At 44.2% G+C, this 25,112-nt stretch overlaps 1 protein-coding gene across 11 annotated transcripts in view; it reads left to right on the top strand.

The window, feature by feature from the left end:
• PSD3 (pleckstrin and Sec7 domain containing 3) overlaps nucleotides 1-25,112 on the top strand; it is a 140,678-nt gene that overhangs the window by 8,835 nt on the left and 106,731 nt on the right. For 4 of the 11 annotated variants that reach the window (XM_071730603.1, XM_071730601.1, XM_071730602.1 and 1 more), the window contains exon 1: nucleotides 17,771-18,214. In XM_071730603.1, the coding sequence (XP_071586704.1) occupies nucleotides 17,786-18,214 (429 nt within the window). In that variant the 5' untranslated portion in view covers nucleotides 17,771-17,785. Of the gene's footprint in view, nucleotides 1-9,960; nucleotides 10,063-13,524; nucleotides 13,595-13,845; nucleotides 13,987-17,770; nucleotides 18,215-25,112 lie in introns of those variants that run through there. The other 7 variants (XM_071730604.1, XM_071730610.1, XM_071730609.1 and 4 more) reach the window with 5 other exon arrangements.

The raw sequence follows: 25,112 nt of genomic DNA, 5'->3' as shown, positions 1-25,112 counted from the left end.
GATGGACCACTCAGTGGTTTAAGAATTGGCTTGATGGGTGCACCCAAAGAGTGGCTGTCAACGGGTCCATGTCCAAGTGGAGGCCCGTGACAAGTGGAGTCCCTCAAGGATCAGTATTGAGACTCTGTAACATCTTTGTCAGTGACATGGACAGTGGCATTGAGTGCACCCTCAGCAAGTTTGCTGATGATACCAAGTTTTGTGGTGCAGCTGACACACTGGAGGGAAGGGATGCCATCTAGGTGGACCTTGACAGGCTGGAGAGGTGGGCCCATGCCGACCTCATGAAGACCAAGTGCAAGAAGAACACGACCAAATGCAAGGTCCTGCATCTGGGTCAAGACAATCCCAAGCACCATTACAGGCTGTGCAATGGCTGGCTTGAGAGCAGCCCTGAGGAAAAGGACTTTGGGTTGCTTGTGGATGAGAAGTTCAACATGAGCCATCAGTGTACTCTTGCAGCCCAGAAAGCTGACCCTATCGTTGGCTACATCAAGAGAAGCATGGCCAGCAGTTTGAGGTGATCCTCCCCCTGTATTCTGCTCTTGTGAGATCCCACCCAGAGTATTGCATCCAGTTCTGGAGCCCTTTTTACAAAAAGGACCTGGACCTGGACATGTGCAGCTCTTCAGAGCTGCACACCGAGATGATAAGGGTCAAAGCAGACACAACTATCTGGATGGAGAATAGAGAGCTACTTCAGACTGCTTTTTTTTTACAAACATTTGGGCCTGGAGTTTTATGTCATGATGCCTTGTGGCATTGTTTACATCAGTATTAGGAGGAGATAAATTTTCATTTATCGGTGATAAACTGGTTTCCTCTTATCTTGCAAGTACCTGTAGTAAAACTGGGTAAGATACCACTACATGTGTTTAAATGTTCCAGAGTTTTGTACTTAAATGTTTATGTCAAATGTTTAAAAGTTCCAAAGAAAACATTCAGATGTGTTCTCTGTTCTGTTTTAGAAGATGTGGGTTTCTAGATGCTTGGGGAATGGATTTTTAAATTTTTTAGTTTTTTTCCCTTGGAAATCTGCCATGGTTTAATGTTTCCAGAAGAAGGGATATGTTAAAGATAACACAGAGACTGAAGTCCTCCAGTAATTTTTGTGTAGTTAAATCAATTTATTCCAAGCCTTTTTCTATCAGCAAAATATATTTAAAGTATTTGAAGGGTATATTAATTACTTCTGCTTATTAGTTGGCCACTGTAATTACAGTTGTTCCTCTTGGAATGTCTACATGGCTTTGTGAATGATATTTTTAAAATTTGAGAGTGAAACTTTCCTTTTATTTAATCCATCCCTAGTTAATTAAGCAAACAAATAATGCTCTGCTTGCATGTTTTCACAGATGGGGTGACATAAGGTTGCTTCTGCCACTGTGGGTATTTCAGGCACGATGCAGAACTGGGAAGTGTGTGCTACAAAGGAAGCATAGAAAGGAGACAAGATGAGTATGCAGATGAAGGTTTACATGAGGAAGAGTTAGCTGGATTTACTTTTCACTTCATAGGTAGCCACTATTTTCTCCAATAGAAGAAAGACCTGATGTTGATAAAATACCCAGATTCTCTTTCCTAAGTTAAAATTTCCTAGAGCCTTCTCTTTTCTATATAAAATATAGATATATGAAATAAACTCTCTCCTGGAAGTGCAGAGTGAGATTCTCTCTAGGATGTAACCGTGGCTGCACTTGTGTTTTGAACTCAGGTTCAAAGTGAGTATAAGATGGTAGCTAAGTATTGCTTTAAGGCAGGCACTGACTTCTCTAATATGGAGCAGGTAGATCCAGGTTGCAGAGATGAATCTTTCAGGGCCCCCCCAACATTCTTTCTGCAGGCATTTTCTGGGTGTTCTTCTTGGTCTTCTTCATACAGACCTGGACATGCTTGGAGAAATCCAGGATTATTTCAGATGAGGATGAAAGGTTGTGCTTCCTAACCTCCGAACCTGTCTGAAGCATTATGTGATGGAAAAGACAAGCAAAAGTACTCATTGCATCAGATTTGTAGGAAGGGGGATGGAGTCCAGCACCCGGCACTGAACTGAGGAAAACCTTCTTACCTTCCAGTCCCATGCCAGGCCAAGCCCAGAGGTGGAGAAATGGCCCTGGGTAGGCATAAGAGAGGGTGGAGGCTATTAGGGACCACGCTTCTTTCTTGGGTGATTCTCTTCACCCTCTCCACCTTGCATATGGATGAATCCAAGCAGACCAGTCTCAGGCAAGTGCAGCCCCTCACATTGCCTTATTGCTGTCCTTGTGCCAGCAGGAAGTCCTGACTGACCCTTTTCTTTGTTCTGAGCCTGGTGTGCACAAAGCCCTTTGTGGAAGGAAAGTGTTGCTGATTTACTGTGGGCCTCGTTATTGTGGGTGGAGGACCATCAGTGCTGGCACACTGATGTAAGCGTGTAATTTCTAGGTATTTTGTTCCTTATCTGTTTGTCTGTGACCCACTGTAATACCAGCAATGCTGCTTATGACAATGACCCACACAGCCTGCAGCGAAAATCACAGTGTCTGTGTTAATTAAAGGAACTCATGATGGTTATTCTTGGTCTCCTTGGGGCTAGAGGCACAAAGTCTTGTTGCTCTTCTGTTGAGAGCAAGCTCCTCTGCCCTAGCTCAACTCCCAAGTCTGAGATTTAAGTACTGGAGGATTTTTTATCAAAAAATGAGTGAGATTTCTAAGCAAGGCTGAGTTACTACCTTCAGTAGCCCACGTCTCCTAATGATTGATGGATTGCTTAGATAACATCTCTTTCCTGCAGAAAAACAGCCTTGTCCCACTTGCCTGGAAAAGCTGTTCCCTCCTCCAGTCTTGAAATAACCTCTTTCATAGCTTCCTTTGCCTGGAGCTGCATAGAAACAAGTGCTGATAATAGTCCTCTGTTTCTGCCTTGGTTGCTCTTCCCTTGAGCCCTAGAAAGCTTGCTTTTCTTGGTACTGCAAGATGAGAAGTTACCCTGTTAACACAACCTCTCTTGCCAAATTCAGGAAGCACTGCTGCTCTTCAGGGTAATAAGCTGTTGGTCTGTGCTAATCACACAAGGGAAAATTGCAGCAATGCTTTGTCAACTACCTCTGCATCTGTCTGGCATGGTGTTCTCACCATCTCTGTTCTTCCAGTCTGAGTCCTGGTACCATGAGCACAGCTGAAGGCTGGAGTATTTCATCTTCCTGTGAATGAGATATGGTTAACATGTGTTGAGCAGAATATAGCTCAGTTAAATATTTTGACGGGCTAAGAAGAAGATGGAGGCTGGAAGCAGAACAGACAAGTTCTGCCCCTATGCTCCTCAAAGCAGTCCTTAGAGTGATACTATGCAGCCAAGAGCTGTGAGATACACCTCAGCACTCTTGTTACCACACAGTAGCAAGTATAATGTCTGAATAAACTGCAAGTAGAAAGATGTGAACTGAGTGGAGGTGAAACATGAAGAATGTTTTCAAGTGGGCTTGGCTTGGAGATTGTAACTTAAGTCAGTGCCCACTCCTTTTTCACACAAAATTACAGGATACTTTTTGCTTGCTTAAAAGCATGTGGGATCCATTATTTCAACAAAGAAAAAAACCAAGCAATGCTGCTTTCTTTTAATATGCCCACACTATTTCAGAAAATGCTCTGAAGTGGTACTCTAGGATTGCTACTGCAGAGCAATCTCTCTTATAATTTGATGTATTAAAACCAGAACAAACGGAGTCCTTCTCTTTTTAAGTTAGGGAGCCTATAAAACTCTATGTGATGCTTTGATACAGTCTCTTGGCCAGCATAACTTAGGGAATGTGACTGTGTAGAGAGTTCCAGTATGGAGGAAAAGACTTTTCAAGTAAGCATTTGAGTGATTCCATGTGGATCTCTCCTGCAGTGTTACAAAAATAAAAACACCAGCCTGAATGACAAAAAAATCTGATTCTTTTAATCATCTTCTAATGTAGAATCCTCCCAGCAGGCTGAGATGGCTTGGCACTAGGAAACCTGTGAGTCACAGCAATGTTAAGCAAATTTTTTTAATCATTCACTTGGAGGGCTTCCAATATCAATGCTTACCCACATGGGATTCCTGGTATTCTGAAGTCCTGAACTTCCCACATTTACTTTGAAGCTAATGATGACCCAGCAGTTTGATGTAGTCACTCCTGAAGAACTTAAATTCTTAAAGACACTTGCAGTATTTCAGAACAAATTTTTAGAAATAACTTATAAGTGAGAACACATACCTACATGGAAGTCTGTCATAACAGTGAGCTCTTCCAACAGACTTTGCAACATCTGCACAATCTCCAACTTTATATTCCCTTGGTCATGCTTTGGTAAGTTAATCAAATTATTATTTCTAGACCTGTCTGTCAAGTGAAGGAGCTATGAACTGAGATACATTTTGTATAGGACCAGACTGATTGGCAGCAGCAGAACTTGGGTTTGAATCTAGGTGTTTTTAGCTCCTGTCACAAAAATTTATTGTCTTTAAGCCCAGAACATTGTCTTCATGCTTGGTGACAGGTAGCTGCAGCTATCACTTCTCATCTCTAATGAGAAGATAGACTGTTGCCATATCTGCTTTATAAGGCAGGTAGGCCTGAACAAATTAAACAGGCAGCAGGACTTAGAAGAAGGGCTGAGCAAAAGCCAGGGTCATTTTAATTTGGAGAAGAGTTGACTGGAGTCATATGATCCTTTTTTGTGCAATTACAAGAGTGCTTCAGGAGAGAAAAGTGTAGTCTGTTCTCCCTGTCCACAGTGAATAAAATAAAAGCAGTGGGCTGAAATTACAGGAAGGGAAATTTATATGAGATGTTTTCAATGTAGCTTGTTAAGATACTGAAACATTTGAAAAGATCACCTGGGAGAAAGTAGGATATCCAAGCACAGAAATAATAGGCATTAATAAAATGGTGTTCATGCATTCACACTGCTGGTATGGGCTGGCTTAGCATTTTTAACTGTGGAATATGGACCACAGAGTAGCAGTCCATGAGACATGCAGGGTTTGTTCAGCATGAAAGGGCAATGGAAACCATTTAAAGAATCACTCACCCTGAGTCCACATCCAGCAGGGATGTGGCAGATCTTCCCTCTTTGAGAGATTATTTGACCTGCTGGGGCAAACCCAGTGCAAATACCATTTTTCTAAAATCACAGAATCATTGAGATTGGAAAAGAACTCTTACGATCATGAAGTCCCACCATCAACCCAACAGCACCATGCCAACTAAACTATGTCCTGAAGTGCCATGTCCATGTGTTTTTTGAACACCTCCAGGGATGCTTCCATGGGCATGGTCGAATGCCTGACCACTCTTTAAGTAAGGAAATATTTTTTAATATCCATTCTGAACCTCCCCCCCAGCACAACTTGAGGCCCTATCCCCTCATCCTATCACCAGTTACTTGGGAAAAAAAATTGACCTCCACCTCACTACAACTTCCTTTCAGGTAGTAGTGGAATATGATATTGTCTCCCCTCAGCCTCCTCTTCTAATACTTTGACCAAATGCTGAATATTGTACTCATGCATCACAGTCCTTCCTAATGGCCATTAAGTTCTAATGGCAGTTTCTGGGAGAAAGTAACTCATGTTTATACCTGGAAAATTTTGCAGCATGTTAATAACAAGCAGCAACTTCCAAGAACCAGTTCTTTGTCACATAAAGCCCACAAATGCCTTCAGCTTTTTGAGTGACTACCGAAACACTGCAATACAGCTCTTCCCCCTATATGCCATGAAGAATTTCTTGCTGGGATTGACACAGACTCAGGAAAGGGTGGACAGCAGTGAATGCCATGCCGTAACTTGGTTCAAATGTTTTCTTCAAAATTCCTTCTGTCTGTGATGTTGAGGTAGCACCTGGGTATTTACTAGAAAGTTGCCCTTTGGTAAGCAGAAGCTCTTTCCTCTGCCAGCAAAGAAAGTGAAGCAGTTAGAGCTGTCAGAATTTCAAAGGTACCAGCTGTGGTGGTGTTGTTGAATCACCAAGAAAACTATGGTTTTGTTTGCCTGCTAGCAGTACCCATGAATCACAAAGAATTTCTAGTAATGGTAACAAAAAGTATAATGTTTTCTTAAGTTTCTATTCCTACAGATTCACTCTTCTGGCCCTGCCTCAAAACACTTCTATCAATATTTTCCATCTGCCATTTTTGCCCTGGTGGATACTGCTGGCAGACAAAAAAAAATGCCTTGATGAGTGGAACACTTGCATATACTGTATGCTGTCCAAAGGAATGTGCTTCTCCCTGTCTTTTCCCCAGAACAAGCATTAACAAATTGCTATTTTTCAGTAACCTCATTTTATGTGCATTTTATGTGTATTCTGTCCTACTTAGGTTTGAAATTAGCTAACCAGTTTAAAAGATATGGGAAGCAGAAAGATGAACAAACAGATAGTAAGTAGCATAGCCAAGTAAACTCTTGTTTTCATAGAAAACCAGGCTAAACTGAGCACTGTTTAATGAAATAGTTGTCCCCTGTGAATTGGTCACATCAGGCACTCAGCTGTTGCCTCAGAAAACAAGGGGCCAAAACCGGCAGACTTCCTGGGGACACGCGTAGGTTATAAAATCTCTGCCCGGGCCTGTCTGATTGAACCCTTGTTGTTCCAGTGTTCAGCACTGTTCTCAGTACTGCCTCAGAAGCCTGTGGACACAGGAAATGAAGCACCTTTGTTGCTGAAGGACAGGACTGAATTCAAAAGGTCTGAGGTTGGCCCCCATCCATGATGGAGTCTGGGAACTAGAGGGAGAAGATAAGGTGACAGGTGGAAGAATACGGCAAAGGAGGAACCATAGGGTCTCAGAACTATTACCTTCCAGGACACCTTTATTAGCCTCCTTGTCATGTGATTCACAGCAATATATCAGCTTTTAAAAAAACATCACTGAGATTTAACTGGCAACTTTTTGGGTAAGGAGCATTCTGAACATTTGTTTCATAAAGCATTCTGCACATTTTGGTCTTCCACAGGGTAAATAGTAGTTATGTTAGTAGTTTTGATTGTCTATACTGTACTGTATTTACTGCAATATGCTCTTCTCTTTGAAAGCATTTCATTGCCTTCATCTTCAGGATGGCTTTCAGTCTCCATTCCATTCCAAGGATATGAGTTTTCCCCATAGCTGTCTAGTCTGTTGCAGCAGTATCATTTGAACTGCATAGTGCCATCCCCTCAGGATGATTCCAATCCATCCAGTGAGTTTTCAACTGGTGACTTGTCATCTTTAGAGAGAATCTTGGTGACTTGAGATCCATTAGTTGTATACAAGAGGTTGTGTGTTGTGCATACTACCATTTCTCAGGTGTGTGGGCTCTGATCTATAAGAAAATCCATGCTTGTGGTGGCTGTTAAGACAGATCATGTCAATTGGTTAACTTCCACTACCTTCCTCTACCAGATCTACAGCCACACATGCTGGCCAAAGTAAATTGCTGGAGTCTATGCCCAACCCTGCTGATTCTTGTAAATTATCCCTCGATCTTATCCCAAGTATCCCAAGATTTAGCCTTATAAAATTCCCATATGTTCTGGGTTGACGTGGTGCCATTTCTGGTAGCTTTCTAAAGAGAAAAGAAAAAGAATCTTGGCAGTCACTTTTTGTCAGGTTACCCCAGTGCACACAGGACAATGCTTCTTTTCATCTGCTTGAATCTTTTATATCCAGAAGAAACCCTTGGTCAAGTACCTGCAAACCCTCAGTCTTCATCAAGCTGTATGGTTTGAGGTCCGTAGCCTCAATACACAGATTGCCTTTTCAATATTCACATTTCATTCCAAAAATGCATTCCCTTCAGGAAATGAAGGAGGATGTGGGAAATGTGAAAAGGATTCCATTCATGGGTTTGTGTCATCATAAGCCTTCAGTATTTATTTTCTTTGGTGATCAAAACCATTATTTAAGCAAGTCCATTATTTAAGCAAATTGTTTTAGCGATAACCACATTCCTATTATGGGAAGTAGAAAGGTTTTCCTTTGTCCTCTTGGCTGTTGCTCAGCTCCAGTACAAATACATCTGACTCCTTTAGGTGTGTCTAAAGATCTGCTGCATGAGTTCTTTGGAAAAGCTGGACCTTTGTATTTTACCTACAAAGAACAGTGATCTTCTGTTGGTATCAAGGTAGCTGCTAACACTTTGACAAATAGTGACTTGCAAAAATAGGTAAAAATGACCCATGCAGCCCAGATAATACCCTCAGACTCAAATCCAAGATGTGATTTGGGTTCATTAATCTGAAGTCACTGATTGAAAGGTGTTCTTCATTCAGGGAGGATGGAGGGATGGATACACCTGAGTGCCTCATCATATAATTCTCTTTCACCCAGTGCAAACAGCTCAAACTAGTCAACACAGGGAAATCCAGGCCCTCCCTGAGGGCTCAGTTCAGTAGAGATCACTACTGAGACAGCTAGGCTCTCTGGCTATTTAGTGGTGACTTAAATATGGTAATTGCACTAGAGTTCATGCTTCAGCACCGTGCTTGACCAGCATCTAAAAATGTGACTCTTGAGATCAGCAGTTGTGTGCCTGCCTAATTTTATGTATGTGGCTATGTTCAGTGGGACTGAACCATATGTTTAGTAGGGACCGAGGCATGAAGCTGAAAGACATTTGGTTTATTGCCATGCAAAGAACAGCTTCTCATATTGACTTTAATACTCACATGCATCTGTGCTTTGATCATGTAATTTAACTTCTCTACTTCAGTTGTTTCATTTGAGAAGTAAGATTGCTAGGGTTTGCCTTTTTGACAGGTGATGTAGGAGGATAAATTAATGCGTGCTCTCTGGACTTCAGAGAAGTCTGTCAGTATGAAAAACTGTAATTATGAATTGTTTGTTGTGCATTTGAAAACACTTGCACAGCAGCCTTATAGTGAGCACAGCTATTTGCCACCTGCTCAAAACAGTAAAGGTTGAATGTGCTCAGCAAGCTCAGAATCGGACCAAATATTTCCTTTGAGACTGCCATTGGAAATAAAAGTTTAGGAAGAACCTAAAGCTTTTGGAAGCAGGGGAGACTCCAAAGCCAAAGCAGTTAGGGATATTCTTCCACTGGCTCCAGAAGGCTTTGAACCAAGCTTCTGTCTCCCACAGCTATCTCAGATAGGTATCACTTCCTCACCATACATCCTTGGCCTCTCTCAGAAAACAGGAATCCAGCTAGCTCTTCAAGCCACAAGATGAGTCTTTCTGACATCAAAGGAAGGGAAGAAAATAGCATGTTGCTTCTGTACCAGCTGTGAAAAATACAGCATCCTAATTTAAAAATATAAATGGAAAAGAATGGTGAGGGGTTGGAATACATATTGTTTGGAGTAGGTGGCTTTTTCCCTTGGGCTGACCATGGATGTGGATTTCATCTTGAGATAGCTGTGGATCTGTAAAGCTGGTTTGATGGAGTTGTAAAAAGTATGATGCTGAAGGAAAAAAAAAGAGGCTTTTAGAAACAGAATAAAGAAGGATTTTGTAACTTGAGAGAGTCAGGAGCAGCATATCTGTTTCACCTGTAGACATTTGATCCACATGGAGATGGTGAAAGGTAGTGACTGAGAAATTACGGGAAATACCCATCAACATCTTCAGTTGTTCAGATAAAACTCTCTTTGGAGGACACTGTATCTCTGTGCTACGTTATTGTTTTGTTCATTTCATGCCTTCTGCATCTGGGAGAGGAAGTGGGGAGAAGAAAGGAGATGCTGCATAGCCTGCTAGCCAGGCTTTTAGTATATCTGCCTGGGGGTGCAGAGGGAGTTGTATGGAAATGGTGAAAAAAAAATGCTTAGGTCTATAGCACAAGAGCAGGCACGAGCTGTTTTATCCAGTTTTTGATGGAACAGTATGGCTGAGATAAAAGGTGGGGGAGAGCAAAGGTGATAGCAGCAGTTTGTCTGGGGGGAAAATGTAGGAAAAAAGCTCAAATGGAAAATTATTTATCCTGTTTACACCATTCTGTCTGCACAGGGTGGCCCTGATTAGATGTGGCGTTTCACACAACTGCCAGATGGTGGATGCAAACAAGAGTGGGATGCATGGGAATGTCCTACAGCTTTCTTGATGCTTCAAGTAATGTTGAATGTTCAAGTCTGTGTGCCCATTTCACTGATGGAGGGTTGGTTTCTGGACAGGGACAGGGACAGGGACAGGGACAGGGACAGGGACAGGGACAGGAAGGAATTAATTACTTGGGGAAAGAATAATCAGAAGATGAGAAATGTTTGCTGGGGAGGTAGACTGCATGAGACTAGGGACATAGGGCTGTGATGCTGGGACCCTTTCCCAGTAGTATACAGCAGTGGTATACAGCAGCAGCGCAGCAAGGTTGATAGCCTCTGTTTTGGGGTGCTGTAGGAGGCCAGTATTGTAAGAGGTAGGTATGGGGCTGGCTGTGAGGAAGTGGGGTGGTACCTAGGAGGTTGGAAATTTAGACGATGCATGCTGAGGTTGGTGTGTGGGCATGCAAGACAGAAAAACAATTTAAAATGAAGTCTGGGGTCTGGAAGCTGGAGTAGATTTGTAAGAAAAGAGGACAGGATTCTTCCCTTGGTAGCCTCTTATCTATCTAGAATCAGTGGGTAATGCCAGACATATACTCCCTGTCACCTGATGCAAAACTATGCCTCTCTTCTTGCTCTGTCCTCATTGGTGTTCTTGCCCTCCTAGGGCTTTCCATCTCTTCAGATGACTGAAGGCTGATGGTAGCCCAGGAGGCTGTGCAGCTTGTGTGACAGGCTGCCCCAGAAAACCAGCTACAGAAGGAGGAAGCACTGTACTACATAAACACACACTGCCCCCCTGTACCTGGTTATAGAGCCCCCCACAATGCAAAGGCATCTGTTACCATTGTGCTGCACCGTGAGAGTGGCTGTCTCTGGTATCATGCTCTGACTGGACACATGATACTTCTGGGTTGAGCATTCTTTAGCTTTAGCTCCAGTTTTCTGATTCAGCGACACAGTGAAATGTGCTTATAAGGTCACCACTTAACCTTCCACACCTCGTTTGTGGCTGATGCTTACTCAGAGACTGGGGAGCAATATCATAGAACCATAGAATTGGCTGGGTTGGAAGGGACCTCAGCAAAAGGTCCAACCCTTGATCCACTACCGCTGCAGTTCCCAGCCCATGGCACTGAGTGCCACATCCAGTCTCTTTTTAGATATCTCCAGGGATGGAGAATCCACCACTTCCCGGGGCAGCCCATTCCAATGCTTGATCACCCTCTCAGTAAAGAAATTCTTTCTAATGTCCAACCTAAACCTCCCCCAGCACAACTTGAGACCGTGCCCTCTTGTCTTGCTGAGAGCTGCCTGGGAAAAGTGTATGGATGCATCTGGCCGTTGCTAGGTTTTTGTTGTTCACATCCATTGCAGCTCTGTTTGAGCAGAGGATGCTGGTCTCGTTAGTATGTTTCTTCTCAGTTCCTTCTTTGGCTGCAGCATTTCAGGCAGTGGCTGTTGTATGAATGTCACAGAGTCGCAAGCCATACTGATCTCATTTTGAGGAGGCCAGAGGAATGATGAACAGAGGAGTCATGTTCCTTCTGTATTCATTACTCTGAAGGATGCTTGTTGCATGTCAGTGTAGACATAGTTATAGCTGCAGAAGTCCTTTTCTGGCTCTGTTTTTCCAGGCACTGATAGTGCTGTTAAAAGCTGCTGTTTAGCCTACCAAAACCCAAAAAGTTTATTGAATAAATATTCCCTTCCCCTCACCTCTAACTGGTTTTATATCTGGTGTTCAGTCTCAGACAAGTCTGAACCATCTTCAGCAGGAGAAAGACACACAAGAAAAGTAGAAAACTCTAGAGTGGGACTTTACAGGAAGATGTGAGTACAAAAAAATATTTAAATATTTATGCAAATAAACCAAACCTGTGATTCTCTCCTTTACCCTTTATGTGGCAAGCTGTGGAAAAGAAAGGAGTCTTGGTGATTTGATCCCTAGCACAGATACAGCCACAATAAGAACTCTCAGTTCCTGGAAACTGTCTGAAATTTTATTTCACTGCCTCCACTGTTGATGTTCCCACTGCTGGTGCATCCTGATCTCCTAGACCTGACCTTTTGCTTCCCTGTCAGGAGCAGGATGGAGGATTTTCTTCCACCCAGAGGGATAGCTGGCTTGTACCCTTAGTATTGGGGAAAACCAGAAGCAGCACTCTGCAGTAGGACTTGCAGCCCAGGGTAACTGACTATTTCTCCATCACTTTTGGGGGTGCATGGCCAGCCTCAACCTGGCTGGAATCCTTCCTGGGCTTCTTCACTCAGCGGGGCCACTAGCTGACACATGATGCACAGGGCTGACACTTTCAGAAGGAGTCATCAAGGAAAAGATTTAATGACCTGTCCCTGCTGTGGGCTCATCAATCTACAAACTCCCAGGAGCTGTGTCTGTTTGCTGGATAGGGGATGGTACTCATGTATTTCACTGGTGGCCTGCTTAGACGGTGTACACCCACTGCAGATGAGGTGATTTGAGGACCCTGCATCCCTTTGCTGAAGAGGAGGCCAAAAAGAGAGATATACTAGAGATGAGGAACAGAAAAGGTTAAGATTAAAAGAAGAGGTGACAGCAGAGACCTGAGATGTAACCATGAACCTTCCAAAACAAGGACATTTCAGCAAGTTTTTCTGTGTCCTTCAATTTGTCTTGGCTAATATGAAGATGTCTAAAGACTTGGCCAGCAGGGGAGGTACCTGTGCTCTCCCTGTTGTTTGGAGATAGAAGTCAAAGTAGAGATACCCGAAGTCTGATAGGTAGAACAACAAGTCTCTAAGATTTCTCACCAAATGCTCTAATTTTGGCCAGTTATAGGGTTCCCCAGGCAGGCAGTATCACTAACTTCTTTTACTCCCAAGGAACATGTCAGATGGAGGAGGGAGGGAAGGGAAATCTCTGGAGACAATATATGGAAAATCTGGACATATTACATTTCTGTATTATATTACTAGTCATAGGCATGTCAAGACTCTCAACAGTAGAAGCAAGACACAGTACAGTTAATCCCTAAAAGGGAGGTTTACAGGAACTTTGGGTGGGAGGCCAACCCAGTCTGACAAACTGCAAGAAAAGAGCCAAGTGAAGAACAATGGTGCTGGCACAGCTTGCAGAATACCCCCTCCTCACAGCAATGCCAGCCAACTAGCCTGTGTTTGCTTTAACCCATTCCCTGCCATGGCTGTCAACCTGGCCATTTATTAGTGCTATCTGACTCTTCTTAAGAAATAATTGAAAGGTTACACTCCTTGCACATGGCCACTTGTTTCCTACTCTGCACCTTACATCCAAATCTGCTGTTGCATATTGTGTTGTTACATATTAGTTTAGAAAGAAAGGAGTTTGATGGTGGCTCTGCTTTACTGAGTAAAACAAGGAAAAAAATGTTTTGCCAGATGCACCAAAAAAAAATGCAGGCGCATAGGAAAATCCAATAAATTATAAACTCAGTCTTTCCATCTGGGGATAATGGTATTTCTGTTTGGGGTTTTTAATAATAATTTTTATTTTACTTTATTTTATTGCTAGCTGCCTTCTTGTTTATGGAAGGAGAGAATCTTTATGTGATTTGAAATGCAATGTCCTGAGGCTTTTTCTGGTGAGTACCTGGATGATGGCTTACATGTGGTTTTTTGCCTTTTGAATGAGGAGGAATAAATAAAGTGAATTTCCTGTGCTCATCTCATCTTGCTGTGAGAGGAGAATAATGAGCAAGAGAGCACCTTTATAGGCAACAGACCACAGAGTTTATGTATTTGTTATTCTTTACAGCACATGGCTATTTTTTTTCTTTTCCTGAGGGGGGGGGGTGGTGAAAGAAAGTATTTTCAACCATGATTTTTGACTCAGATCATTAATATTTGTCTTAGGAAGAGGTGGGAAGCATCCAGCTGCCTGGGACAGCTACTGCTCTGACAGTATATGCTTGGACCCAGCTGCTGTCCTACTGGCGAGGGAAGGCAATCTATGATCCCCTATTGTAACCATGTGGTATGGGCAGAAAAAGGAGTTTGGTTTGCTGCCCTGCTCTAGTGATCAAGTGTGGGGCTTCTTGATGGGCATACCCTGGCAGCCCCTTGGTGCTGTGTAACTTACCATTTTCCTGTTTCCTGACCTCTGTATTCCACCCAATACTCCTTGCAAACATCTAATCCATCATAATTATTTTATTGCCTTGGGACCCAATTTTGCTACACAACATACCCAGACTTGTATTTTCAATATCAGTATCAAAGCAATCTCAGCTGATAGGATTACCAGAGCACCACTGGCTTTGCAAGACTCTGCTCCCCAAAATATCACAGCAACTGCCTTGGCCACTTCTCACACAACACCCCCTTAATCAAACTGTGAGATCCAGCTGTCCTTCATGCCCTGACATTACTACCTGTAAATCACAGAATCACAGAATTGCCACAGCTGGAAAAGACGTCTAAGCTCATTGCATGTGAGCATGTCCTGAGCATATCATCTTCATGCTCTTTAAATACTGCCAGGGATGATGACTTCACCATGTCCCTGGGCAGCCCATTCCAATTCCTGACTACTCTCAGTAAAGAAATTCTTCCTCACATCTAGTCTAAACCTCCCTTTCCTCTAGGGAGGAAATCTAGGGCCATTTCCTCTAGTCCTATCATTGTTCACTTGAGAAAAGAGGCCAGCATCCACCTCCCTGCAGCCTCCTTTTAGGTAGTTGTAGAGAGCACTGTCTCCATTCTTCTCCAAACTAAACATTTCCAGTTCCCTCAGCCTCTCCCCAAAGGACTTGTTCTCCAAACCCTTTGCCGCCTTGGTTGCCACGCTCACTCCAGCAGCTCAATGTTTGTTGTATAGTGAGGGGCCCAGAACTGAGCGTAGTATTTGAAGTGTGGCCTCACCAATGCCCAGTACAGGGACATGAATGCTTCCCTTCTTCTGATGGCCAGACTATTCCTGATACAAGCCAGGATGTTCGCCTTGTTGGCTCATATTCAGCCCAGTATCAACCAGGTCCTTTTCTACTGGGGAGCTTTCCAGCCACTCCTCCCCTAGTGTGTAACATTGCATGGGATTGTTGTGACTGAAGTGCAGGACATAGCTCTTGGAGTTGTTAAACGTAATATTACTGACCTTATGGTCCAGCCTGTCCAGGTCCCTTTGCAGTCTTCCTACTCTCAAGCAGATCAACACTCCCACCCAACTTGGTGTCATCTGCAAACCTACTCAGGAAGCCCTCAGTCCTCTCATCTAGCTCATTAATGAAGATATTGAACAGGACTGGCCCCAAAACCGAGCCCTGGGGAACAAGACTGGTGATCAGTCACCAACTGGATTTAACTCTGTTGACTACAATGCTCTGCACCCTGCCATGTAGTCAGCTGCTAACCCAACAAAGAGTGTTTGTGTGACAAGCCCTCATAACTAGGGCTCACACTAGTTTTCATGTCAGTTTTTGCTGCAATTGTTTTTTTGATATAACTAAATCAAGCCTTTGGACAAAAACTACAAATTTCCTTCATAAATGCAGCAAAGCCACCTCATTTCTTTTCTGATTGTCTGTTCATAGTAATGTGCAGAAAGCAATGACTGATGGTGTAAGAAATACTGCCTTCCCTTGTACAAATCTCAGCATGCCCATCACCACCCTTTGCAGTAAAGCAAACCAACAGCTAGATGCCAGCCTGGCAGAGGCTCACAGGATCATCCTTCCTGAGGCTAGCAAATGCTCTCTTCTTCCAGTCCTATGGCACAGCATATTCCCAGAAGCCCAGAAGTTTTTGGATGACTCAGGCCAGATGCCTGGATCAGAAAGAAAAGGTCAAATTCTTGTCAACTGAGCAAAAATAGGAAGTAAAAATGCACCAAATTAGAGTGCAGTAGCTGCAGCAGCCACATAGGTGCCCAGAGCTGCGCAATGGGCAGCTGCCTTGCAAGGGTCAGCTCCTTCCCTCATCTCAAACTCTAGCTTTTGCTCCCAGCTGCCTCCTAGCCCACAGCAGTGTTACCTCAGACGTGCCGGGGTGGAGAGAGGCAGAGCACACATCACTTCCTCAGAGACCCAGGCAGTAGCTGGTTTCTTTTTCCACTGAATTAGCAAGGTCACATGTGGCACAGATGGGGAATCTGCAGCCTGTGAGCCTGCACTGGCTCCTGGGGCCTCAGAAGAGCCTGAAACAAATCCCTGCTGAGGCTAAAAACATGCATGACATGGCAGCCCTGGCTGGAGGAGAGGGGTGAAGACCCTCAGCACCCTGCCCTGCTGAGGCACTGCAGACCATGGCACCCATTTGCCATAGATACATGGGCTCTTGGGACCAGTGTCAGCCATTCTGGGGTCTGGAAAGCCAGGTTTCCATCCCAGAAGACAGAAATGACTAGAAGCTCCTGGGATTCTTGGGTGAGCATGGCTTGTGGTGCTGGGGAGAAGGTGGGAGGCTTGAGACAGGGAGAGGGGAAGTGGTAGGGGAAGAGTGGGATGCCTTCTGAGATATAGGGTACACCAAGCCTGAGGCACCTAGGTGATGGAGGAGTGTGGTCTCCTTCAGAGTGGCATGGACAGAAAGCAGGAGCACCACTGCTTGTTAGATATGGAGCTGGAGTTGGTAAGAATGAAAGGTTTAGGTTAGGTAGAACAGGGTGAGCTATGCTTGCTGCAGCCCTCTTGGGAAGAGCACAGGGAGATGCTGCTGGATGGAGCCTTTAGAGGAGCTGGAAGAGCAGAGGGATGGTGCTGCTACCCTGTCTTACTGACAAACAGGGAAAACTCCAGGGCAGTGTGCATTATGCTCTATGCCTTCACTTACCGTTTACCTTTACCCTGCCAGGAATGTTTATTGGGTGTTGTTTATTTTGTTGTTGTTGTTTTGCTCGGGTTTTTTTGTTTTTTTCTTATGGTAAGGGAGAACTGAAAGGCTGAGGTTGACCCATGGTGCAGCGTGGCTCAGACCGTGAGCCAGCAGGCAGATGGGGAACAAGGCAGGGCAACACTTTTCTCCTCTACCGCAGAGATGCTGTTTTGCCCGGGTGTGGTACACTTCTGCCAGTGACTTCATAGTGATGCACTTCTACCACCGGGGCTGTCCGAAGCCTTTCGTAATAGGAAAGCAGCTGGAATAACCTTGCCTTTCACCTCACACAAAGTGGTGTTATCCAGTGCAGGGGAAGAAGCAAACATAACATGCTTAGTGAATCCTGGTCCTTGTTCCAGGTTGCTCCAGAAAACCCTCCAAGCAACTACTCAGTTTTGGTGGGTTAGGAAAAAAAACCTCCAAACTTTTCAACTGCTAGTGAACAAAACACAAATAATCTGAAAGTAGAGAAATTAACATCCTTCTTTCTCCAGACTGGGAGATACGCGTGTTGTTAATGTAACTGCGTGCTTAGAAACACTGCAATGCAAGAGGATTTCCAGTGAGCAGTGAAAATAAAAAAAAAAAAAAAAAAAAGAAAAAGAAAAAAAAGAAAAAGAAAAATCAGTTTTGAACGTTCAGATGACGTTACTCTGAAGACATCTGTGTTCTTTTATTATTTAAAGCTGGGCTTGGAAGGAAAGCCCCGCTGCTTGAACAGACTTTTACTATGGTTTTGGTTGTTTGTTCGTTTATTTATTTAATTATTTACCAACTGTGAGCTGCACTGAAGGATTTAGGAGCAGAATCGAGTACAGCATGTCCTGGCCCCTGTGGGCTTTGGATGTGTACCTCCCAGCACCGTTGCTGTGGACACAGTCTGGGTTGTGTTTTTCACTCTGCTGCTTTCGCTAATCCTGAATTTTTTATTATTATTATTATTTTTAAATTTTTTTTTATATATGTATTTTTGTGAAGCACATGCTGTACGCCATTCCCGTTCCCTTGCGTTCTATCCCCCGCCCCAGCCTCAGCTTCCCTCCACTCCTGGGCAGCCCCCCCCCCTCCCCCAGTCCCTCCCCGCCGGGCCCGGCCCCGCCGTCCAGCCCCCTCCTCCCGGCCCGCTGCGGAGCTGCTCCCGCAGTCGCTCGCGGCGCGCCTACCGTGCTGGGGGCCGCCCGCCGCCGCGCTGCCTGGCTCTGACGCCGGCCCTGCGGGCCGGCAGGGCGCCACGGCCGGGCCCGGCCCGGCGCCGCACGGCGCGGTACAGCTCAGCTCGGCACGACGCGGCGCGGCGTGGTACAGAACGGGCCGTGTCGGCACGGCCTCGCGGGAGGGTGGCTGCGGTCGTCCGCGGCCGGCGATGGGAGATGGAAAGAGCCGGCGGTGCGGTAAGGGGCGGCATGTACCCGTGCGGGGGTGCGCTCAGCCGGGGGCACTTCTTCCTTTAATTTACTTCTGCCTCTCTTTTTCCTTGCCTCTTTTATTTTCCCCCTTTATTTTTCTTGCTCTTTTTCCTTGTTTCCATTTACTTTTTTTGTTCCTTTTTCTTGTCCCTCTCACTTCTCTTTTCCCTTTTATTTTCCAGTCTCTTTCTTTCACTTTTCGTCTCGTATTTCTCCCTTCTCCCCTTTTATTTCTTCCTTTTCCGCTTTTATTTCTCCCTTTTCCGCTTTTCTTTTTCCTTTTCTTTTAACTCCTTCAATTTTTTTCTCCTTTTTTTCACACTTCCTTAAGGGAACCCGGGAGGCTGCACCCGGACTCCCACCCTAGGGCTGCGACCTGCGTCCCGTACGGTTGGTTTTGCTTCTGTCTCTGTGTAAGTTGTCTGTATAACAAATCAGCAGTGTTGCTGCACTGAAAGGGCTCCTTAATCATACCAAATTCTCTTATTAAACGAGGTGTTAAAAAAAGAGCATCTTTGGCTGAGTAGTAGCTTTCCCGGTAGGAGTGGGTTCAAGATGAATTCACCAAAGTTGTGAAGCTTTAGAACATGAAACATACACAGGGGCTTTGCTACCAGGGACTGGAGCTTTGGCTCTTAATAGGAACATAAACACATAGTTGTATTGAGCTTCAGCGTCACACAAGCTCACCAAACATATTAACTTCCCATGTAGGTGCAGTGTTTCTGTGCCATAAGCAATTACCAGGCTCCCACAGGGTTCCAGTTAGTACTTTCTCAGGCAGAGCACATCTGTGCATTGAAGTGATTTGGGTGGATGTGTAATAGGCAAGTGAAATTACTACTCCTTTTGCAGCTTCAGTCATACTTCAATTCTCTCTGTGCATAGGCCATTAAAACAGAATGTCAAATGCACTGTTTCTAATGAAACTGGTGGTTGCACACCCAGTTTTTGAAGCAATTGTAATAGGCTGCTGAGAACTATCCAAGCCTTTCTGATTAAGCTTGGAGAAAGATACCTACTACTTCAAATGCTGTTTCATCAGTCAGTTGGTGTTTCAGCAGATGTTACCAGCTTTAATGCTACCCCTTTATCTGACCCGTCTGTTCATTTACACAGACTGTAAAGGCGAAAGATGATGGTTTTGGAGTACGCCTTTGGTGGGAGAGAAGATGAGGTTAAACCGTTTAGAAGTCCCTGTGCAAATGCTCCCCTTCAATTACAGCCTTGAATCACTCAGGAGAGTACAAGGAAATTCTTTGCAGTAGTGGCGATATTTAAGACAATTTCAAGAAACTTTAGCAAAGCTCTCTTCTAAACTCAGTACAACAACAACAAAAAAGATAATTTCTTGATAGATAAATTATTATACAACTTACGTGTGTGAAAGGGGTCCTCCGTTGGTGAGGATCCTAATGAATGCTCTGTTGTTTTTTGGGTTTCAGCAAGAATTAATTTTCTTTTGTCAAGTTGTGTAGCTGAAAGGCCTGAATAGCATTCAGCGTATTTCCTTTCTCCAGCTTCTTTCCCAAAATCATCCTTCCTATTTTATTTTAACACATCTCACCAGTATAGTTTGGCCTTTGGTTTTGCATCTTTGATTCAAGAGAGGTTTGGGGTTTGATTCCATGGGGCATCTCTGTGGACAAGTGTTTGTTTCCATGGGTGTGCTCTGAGCCATGTGCTTGGAGCTTCAGTGTTGGGGTTGGTAGTTGAGGCTGCACAAGTCTCTCCCTGCACACAGCTGTTGGCACACAGCAAGGATGCTTTGGCCATGCCTGGTGAACTGTCCTTGTGCATGAAGCACAGCTGATAGCTCAGAACAATCCCTACTGCATGGGGGGACATCCTGGCAGACCTGGGTGATTTTTTTCTGAGGTGGTGCATGCATCTCTTTTTTGAGTTCTTCTCTTACATTGAAAGGGTCCTGAAAGAGAACAAGAGTCTGATCCCAGCACTGCTGGGTGCTGGTTTAAAGGCAATTTAGAGATAGCACAAGGTAGTAGCTTTGGGATGGGAGGAAGCACAAGGAAGAGAAGGAGGGGGGGAGGGAGGGAGGGAGGGAGGAAAGGAATGAGGTCTGGAGAGTGACATTAGGCAAGTCCCCAGGGTACTGGAGAGCCATCTGCCAAGCTTCTGTGCCTCCGCTCAGGTTGGGCAAGCCAGTGAGCTGTTGCCAAAACTCAAAGGTTAGGGCAGTCAGCCACCAGCCAGAGTATTCCACTCCACGTCAGCTCTGTGATGTGGGTGCCTGGGATCCTTAGGGTGGAGCCACTGGTCGAGTTGATCAGTGTGAGGTTTGTAGGCTCAGCCAGAAGAGGTGGGAGCAGTGTCCCTGGGCTTTGTGACATGTGCCTCCTGTTCTCCATGAAGGGATATTTCCTTGCAGTTGGTCTCTGATGGAAAGCAGTACCTGGGTTGTGGTGAAGCAGGGATTTCACAGGGATCCCACCGAGGATCACTCCGTGGCCTTGATGTTTTTTTGTATCTTGGTGGTTAGGTCCTCTCTTTTGGAAGTATGGCTGAGAGGGGAGGATGTGTGATTGACACCTCCCTTGGAGATGCAGCACCAGATGGGCAAACTTAGGCCTTGAGCAATTTGTGTCTTAAGCATAAATATCTGGATCTTGTTTTGAAGATATTCCTGTCCTCAGGCACCCATGGTAGGAGAGGCAGTTTCCAGTCCTTTTTTTCTTGTTTATACCAAGGTGAGAGGTGGGAGCAAAGCTCCTGTGGTATGAAAAAGCTGTTAGAGACCAGTGCCTGCCCAACACTTTCAGTCTGATTCTAAGCATCTCTTCCTCTCAGGAATGGCTCTGTTTGAAGTAAATGCTTCTGCAGTATATTTACAGGTGCTTTTTCTGAGTGTATGCCCTCCTTGCTCTGAGATGCTTGTTTGTGCCTTGCTGCCTGTCCTGTCAGAGACTGCTGGCTCCTGGGATGCAAATGCACTTATTCTCTGTACCACAGAGATGAGCATGGCAGGTTGTGGATTGGGATTAAAAACAGGGTGGGGTGAGGGCTAGCCCTCTGGGTGTGGGCTAGGTTGCTACAGGGTTGAAACAGAAGCCAGAGGAGCTCAGGTATTATGTAGTGCTTGAAGCTTGAATTGCTGGATGCTGTCAGCAAACAAACCTGCCAGGGCACTTGATCAGGCTGTCCAGCAGGGATCAGACTGACCACCAGAGCAGAAGTTTTGCATTTTCACCTCCACTAATCACTTCAGCCACAAGCTCTGGCAGCAGGAAGTGTGTGGTATTTTGCTGGGGCTTGCTTAGCTAACTGTACAATAAGATTTTTAGAGTCGTGATTCCTGGTCCAAGCCTAAGGACCTTGGGCTGGATCTGGCTTTTGAGGATGGGCTGCCAAGACAGAAGCACACTGGTCTCTGCACACTTGCAGGGAGCTTCAGGTCATAGCCAGGGCAATTTTTTTTTCTCCTGGTGAAAAGACTGAATGAGAGCCCATCGTCTTGTGAGTCTGTGATACAGTAGTTTGGGAGCAGTAAGGAAACAAACCAATGGACACAGACCACACAGTGTAAGAATCCCTTTTTGCAGAAGCAATGAATGGGATTTGCTTTCTCTTGTTGTCATGAAATGGCATAGCAGGAGAGATGGCTTATCTCTGAAGTGTCCTCATTATTTTTTACAACAGTTTTCAAACAGAATCACTGGGGCAATAGTCACATCTTCCAGGCTTGACAAATGCCAAGTGTGATGACAAGATGCACTTAGGCTGGGATATGTTTGCATTTCAGCACTAACAGAAGAAGCCTTACCAGGAAAGCCCTTTTCTCAAAAGAAAACAAGTTCTAGCACCATCAAGTTCTGGTTTTCTTCAGCTTTCCTCTGAGATTGTGGACTCTCTGTGGCCTAATGGGACAAAAAGAAGTACCACCTTCTTCACCAGTGGAACAGGAGTGCCGGCTGGCTTAATTTGTGCTGCTTGGGGATGTACTAACTTTGGTATCTTTTGCCTTCCTATCACAGCTGAAACTACCTGGTGGCTTCTGGCCATTTGCAGGGCCAGAGTTGCCAGAAGGTGCTGATGCTGGCACTCCTGGATAGCATGAAGCTTATGTGAAATCTGTTGCTGTGATTTACAGTTTATCCCTCAACTATACCAGGGAGAGGACAGCTCAGATCGAACTTCAGTCATATTTCTTATCCAAGAAAACTTCTGTTAAACCTAGTAAAGATCAGACAGAAAATTTAACTAAAAGCTAAAAAAATAATAATTTAAATTTGTGGTGTAAAGTAACCATGAAGGTTCAGTAAGCTACATCTAACTTATTTTGTCATGCTCTGTTGTTGTGTTGAAGCTCTTCAGTTTGCCCCTGCCACACAGGAAGTACAGGTTTTTACAGCTTTTCAAATCTAAATTCTTCCAGTTGCTTGTGTGTGTGAAGTGGTTTGAGTTTTGGGTGTGGAGTTTGAGTTTTTTATTCTTGTACTTTGCAGTGAAACTAAGCTGTAAAGACTGGTTTAATCATAAACCATTTAAACCATATTTGCAATACTGATTTTAAAAAGGAAGATGAGTTCTCCTGATATCCCATCCTTTACTTGCATCCATGAAAACAATGATTACTTAGCTGGACATGGAGAATGTACTATACACATGGGAAAGGATGTGCCCTGCAAGTTCTCAAGTCTCAACAGATGTTGGCTTGGGCTTTGGAAAAAAAGTAGTTGCTTAAAGATAAAGAGGTTAACTTCTGGTAGGCTTGTGAGGCACTTGGGAATATCCGAATTTTAGCTTCCATGCAGTTGAAATCCACGTGGGGCATACCTGTAGCCTGTCTAAAGATTGTTCTTCCATCTGAGATACCTAAAGCTGATGGAAGCACAGTACCTGATGAAAAGAAGCAGTCTGTCAGTTTATTAAATATACTCAGAACATCCTGAACAAAAAAAGTAAATGCAGAATTTCTAGTACATGTGCCACTGAAGAAAAGATACTGTCTTTGTGGAATTTTTCATAAATGAATCCCCCATCCCAATGCTGTTCGACATAGAACAGGAAAAGTACTCACACCAGGGCTTTGTTACATAATTTGGATCTCTTTTTCTGTCTCTATGTTTTTCATCTAAGAACATGATGGTTTATGCAGTGAGCTGAAGTCTGCCTCTCAATGGGCTTGCTTTGATTCTTGCACATGCATTGGAAATAATGCCTAGACATCCAGAGGTCCGTACAGCATGCATCAAGATCACTGACTTGGCAAACAGAAAATTCTGAGTGATGTTTAATGGTAAAGTGTAATCATACAGACTTTGAATTAATATGCTGTTTACATTCATGCAGTTACAGCTCAGACAGCATCAGCCTTTGCATAATAAAAAGCATCTAATTCAGTGTTAGCAGCTGACTGCTTCCTAGCAACTTCAACTGAACAACAACACAAACATATCTTTAAGGGTAGAAAATTTCAAGTGCAGCTGAAAAACAGACTGAAAGCAAAATTTACCTGCAACTGCTTGATACTGCTGCTAAGGCATCATTTTTTTGTCACTGTTCCCATGCCTTTTTTTAAGCAGCAACTCTTTTGCTTCATATCTGAACTGAGGCTCTCATCAGACACTGAACTTTTGGGAAGTATGCCTTTGAGCAAGGAGAACAGCTCTGATGGTATCTCTGCCCTTTCAGTTTTGCTCTTTCCAATCTTTCTGCTTCCTGGGAGGCTGCTCCTGATAAACACATCCCGCAGTGCTGGGAACAGCACAGTGAGTCTGTGGTACCCTGGCATCTTTTGATGAATCTCTAGGGTGAATGTGTGGGGAGCACTGCTGTCAAGGGCTGTCTGGCTGGTAGTGAGCAGAGGTCTGCCTGTTCCAGTGCTGTGCCAAAGCCCAGGTAGCAGGAAAGAATGGCTGGCTGCACTGATTTAGACGCAGGGCTGGTTTAGTCCAGAAGCATGTACATGGTTGTGGCTGTCAGCAGATTTCCTGGGAATAGTTCAGCATGAAACTTCATGAATGAGAGCATTCCTAGATAAGCTGTGGATTTTTATCTGTGGAGGTTGTTCACCTTTCGTTTTAGCTCCCATAGAATTTTGGTTACCATGACATTGCTTTGCAGGGAGGTCTGTGGTTTTGACTACAAACTGTGTAAGAAACTACCTCCTGTTTGGTGTTTACTCCTAATACCTTCTTTTAATGTTGTCTGGCTGTTGTATTAAAGAGTTGGCGTACCACCAATTGCACTTTGCCTTTTTCAAAACCCTTGTGACTGCATGCATCTCAGCTGCCTCTTTCTTCACCTGAAAAGTTCTAGCTGACTTAGATCCCTCTTTCTCTAACCTAAACTTGTTTGCTGGTCAATGGCTATCAGCAATACCCTTTCACAACCTTGTTCCTTTCTTCTGCACCTTTTGGGTCCCCACGCATCTCTCTGCAACCTGACAGTTAGGAGTTAGATTAAGACCTGTGCAGAGATTTCTTGTACTTCAAAACCTCTGCTAGCATTAACTTTTGGTATCTCCAGCTGAGATTTAGCCTTACAAAACTTATTCTGAATCTTAATCTGTTTAATGTTTTAATTCAAGAATTACAAACATGTATTGGCATGTGGGGCTGCACCTTTGTAAGGAAAACATGGTGTTTGAGGTCACATGGAAGTGAAACCTACAAGCCTTGCTAGTGGTCTTTCTGTGAGCACTAACACTCTGCTTTCTATGTGCTGTTGGTGCACTGGTTTTCACCAGCCAGCAAGTTTAACTCCAGCTTTCTGTGTTTTATCCTGCTACTTTGGAAAATGAAAAAAAACTCAACAGGAATAGTCTTTTCAGGATGATGTGTCAGAAGCAGTAGAGCTAGCTAAGCTCATGTCCACCCAGGAATGATAACAGTGCCTAAAAAAAAGGCTAGCCACTAGTTAT

Source organism: Heliangelus exortis, chromosome Z (genome assembly GCF_036169615.1).
Source record: "Heliangelus exortis chromosome Z, bHelExo1.hap1, whole genome shotgun sequence".
Classification (NCBI taxonomy): domain Eukaryota; kingdom Metazoa; phylum Chordata; class Aves; order Apodiformes; family Trochilidae; genus Heliangelus; species Heliangelus exortis.
The sequence above is the reverse complement of the archived record's forward strand: the minus strand, read 5'-3'. Positions and strand labels throughout refer to the sequence as shown.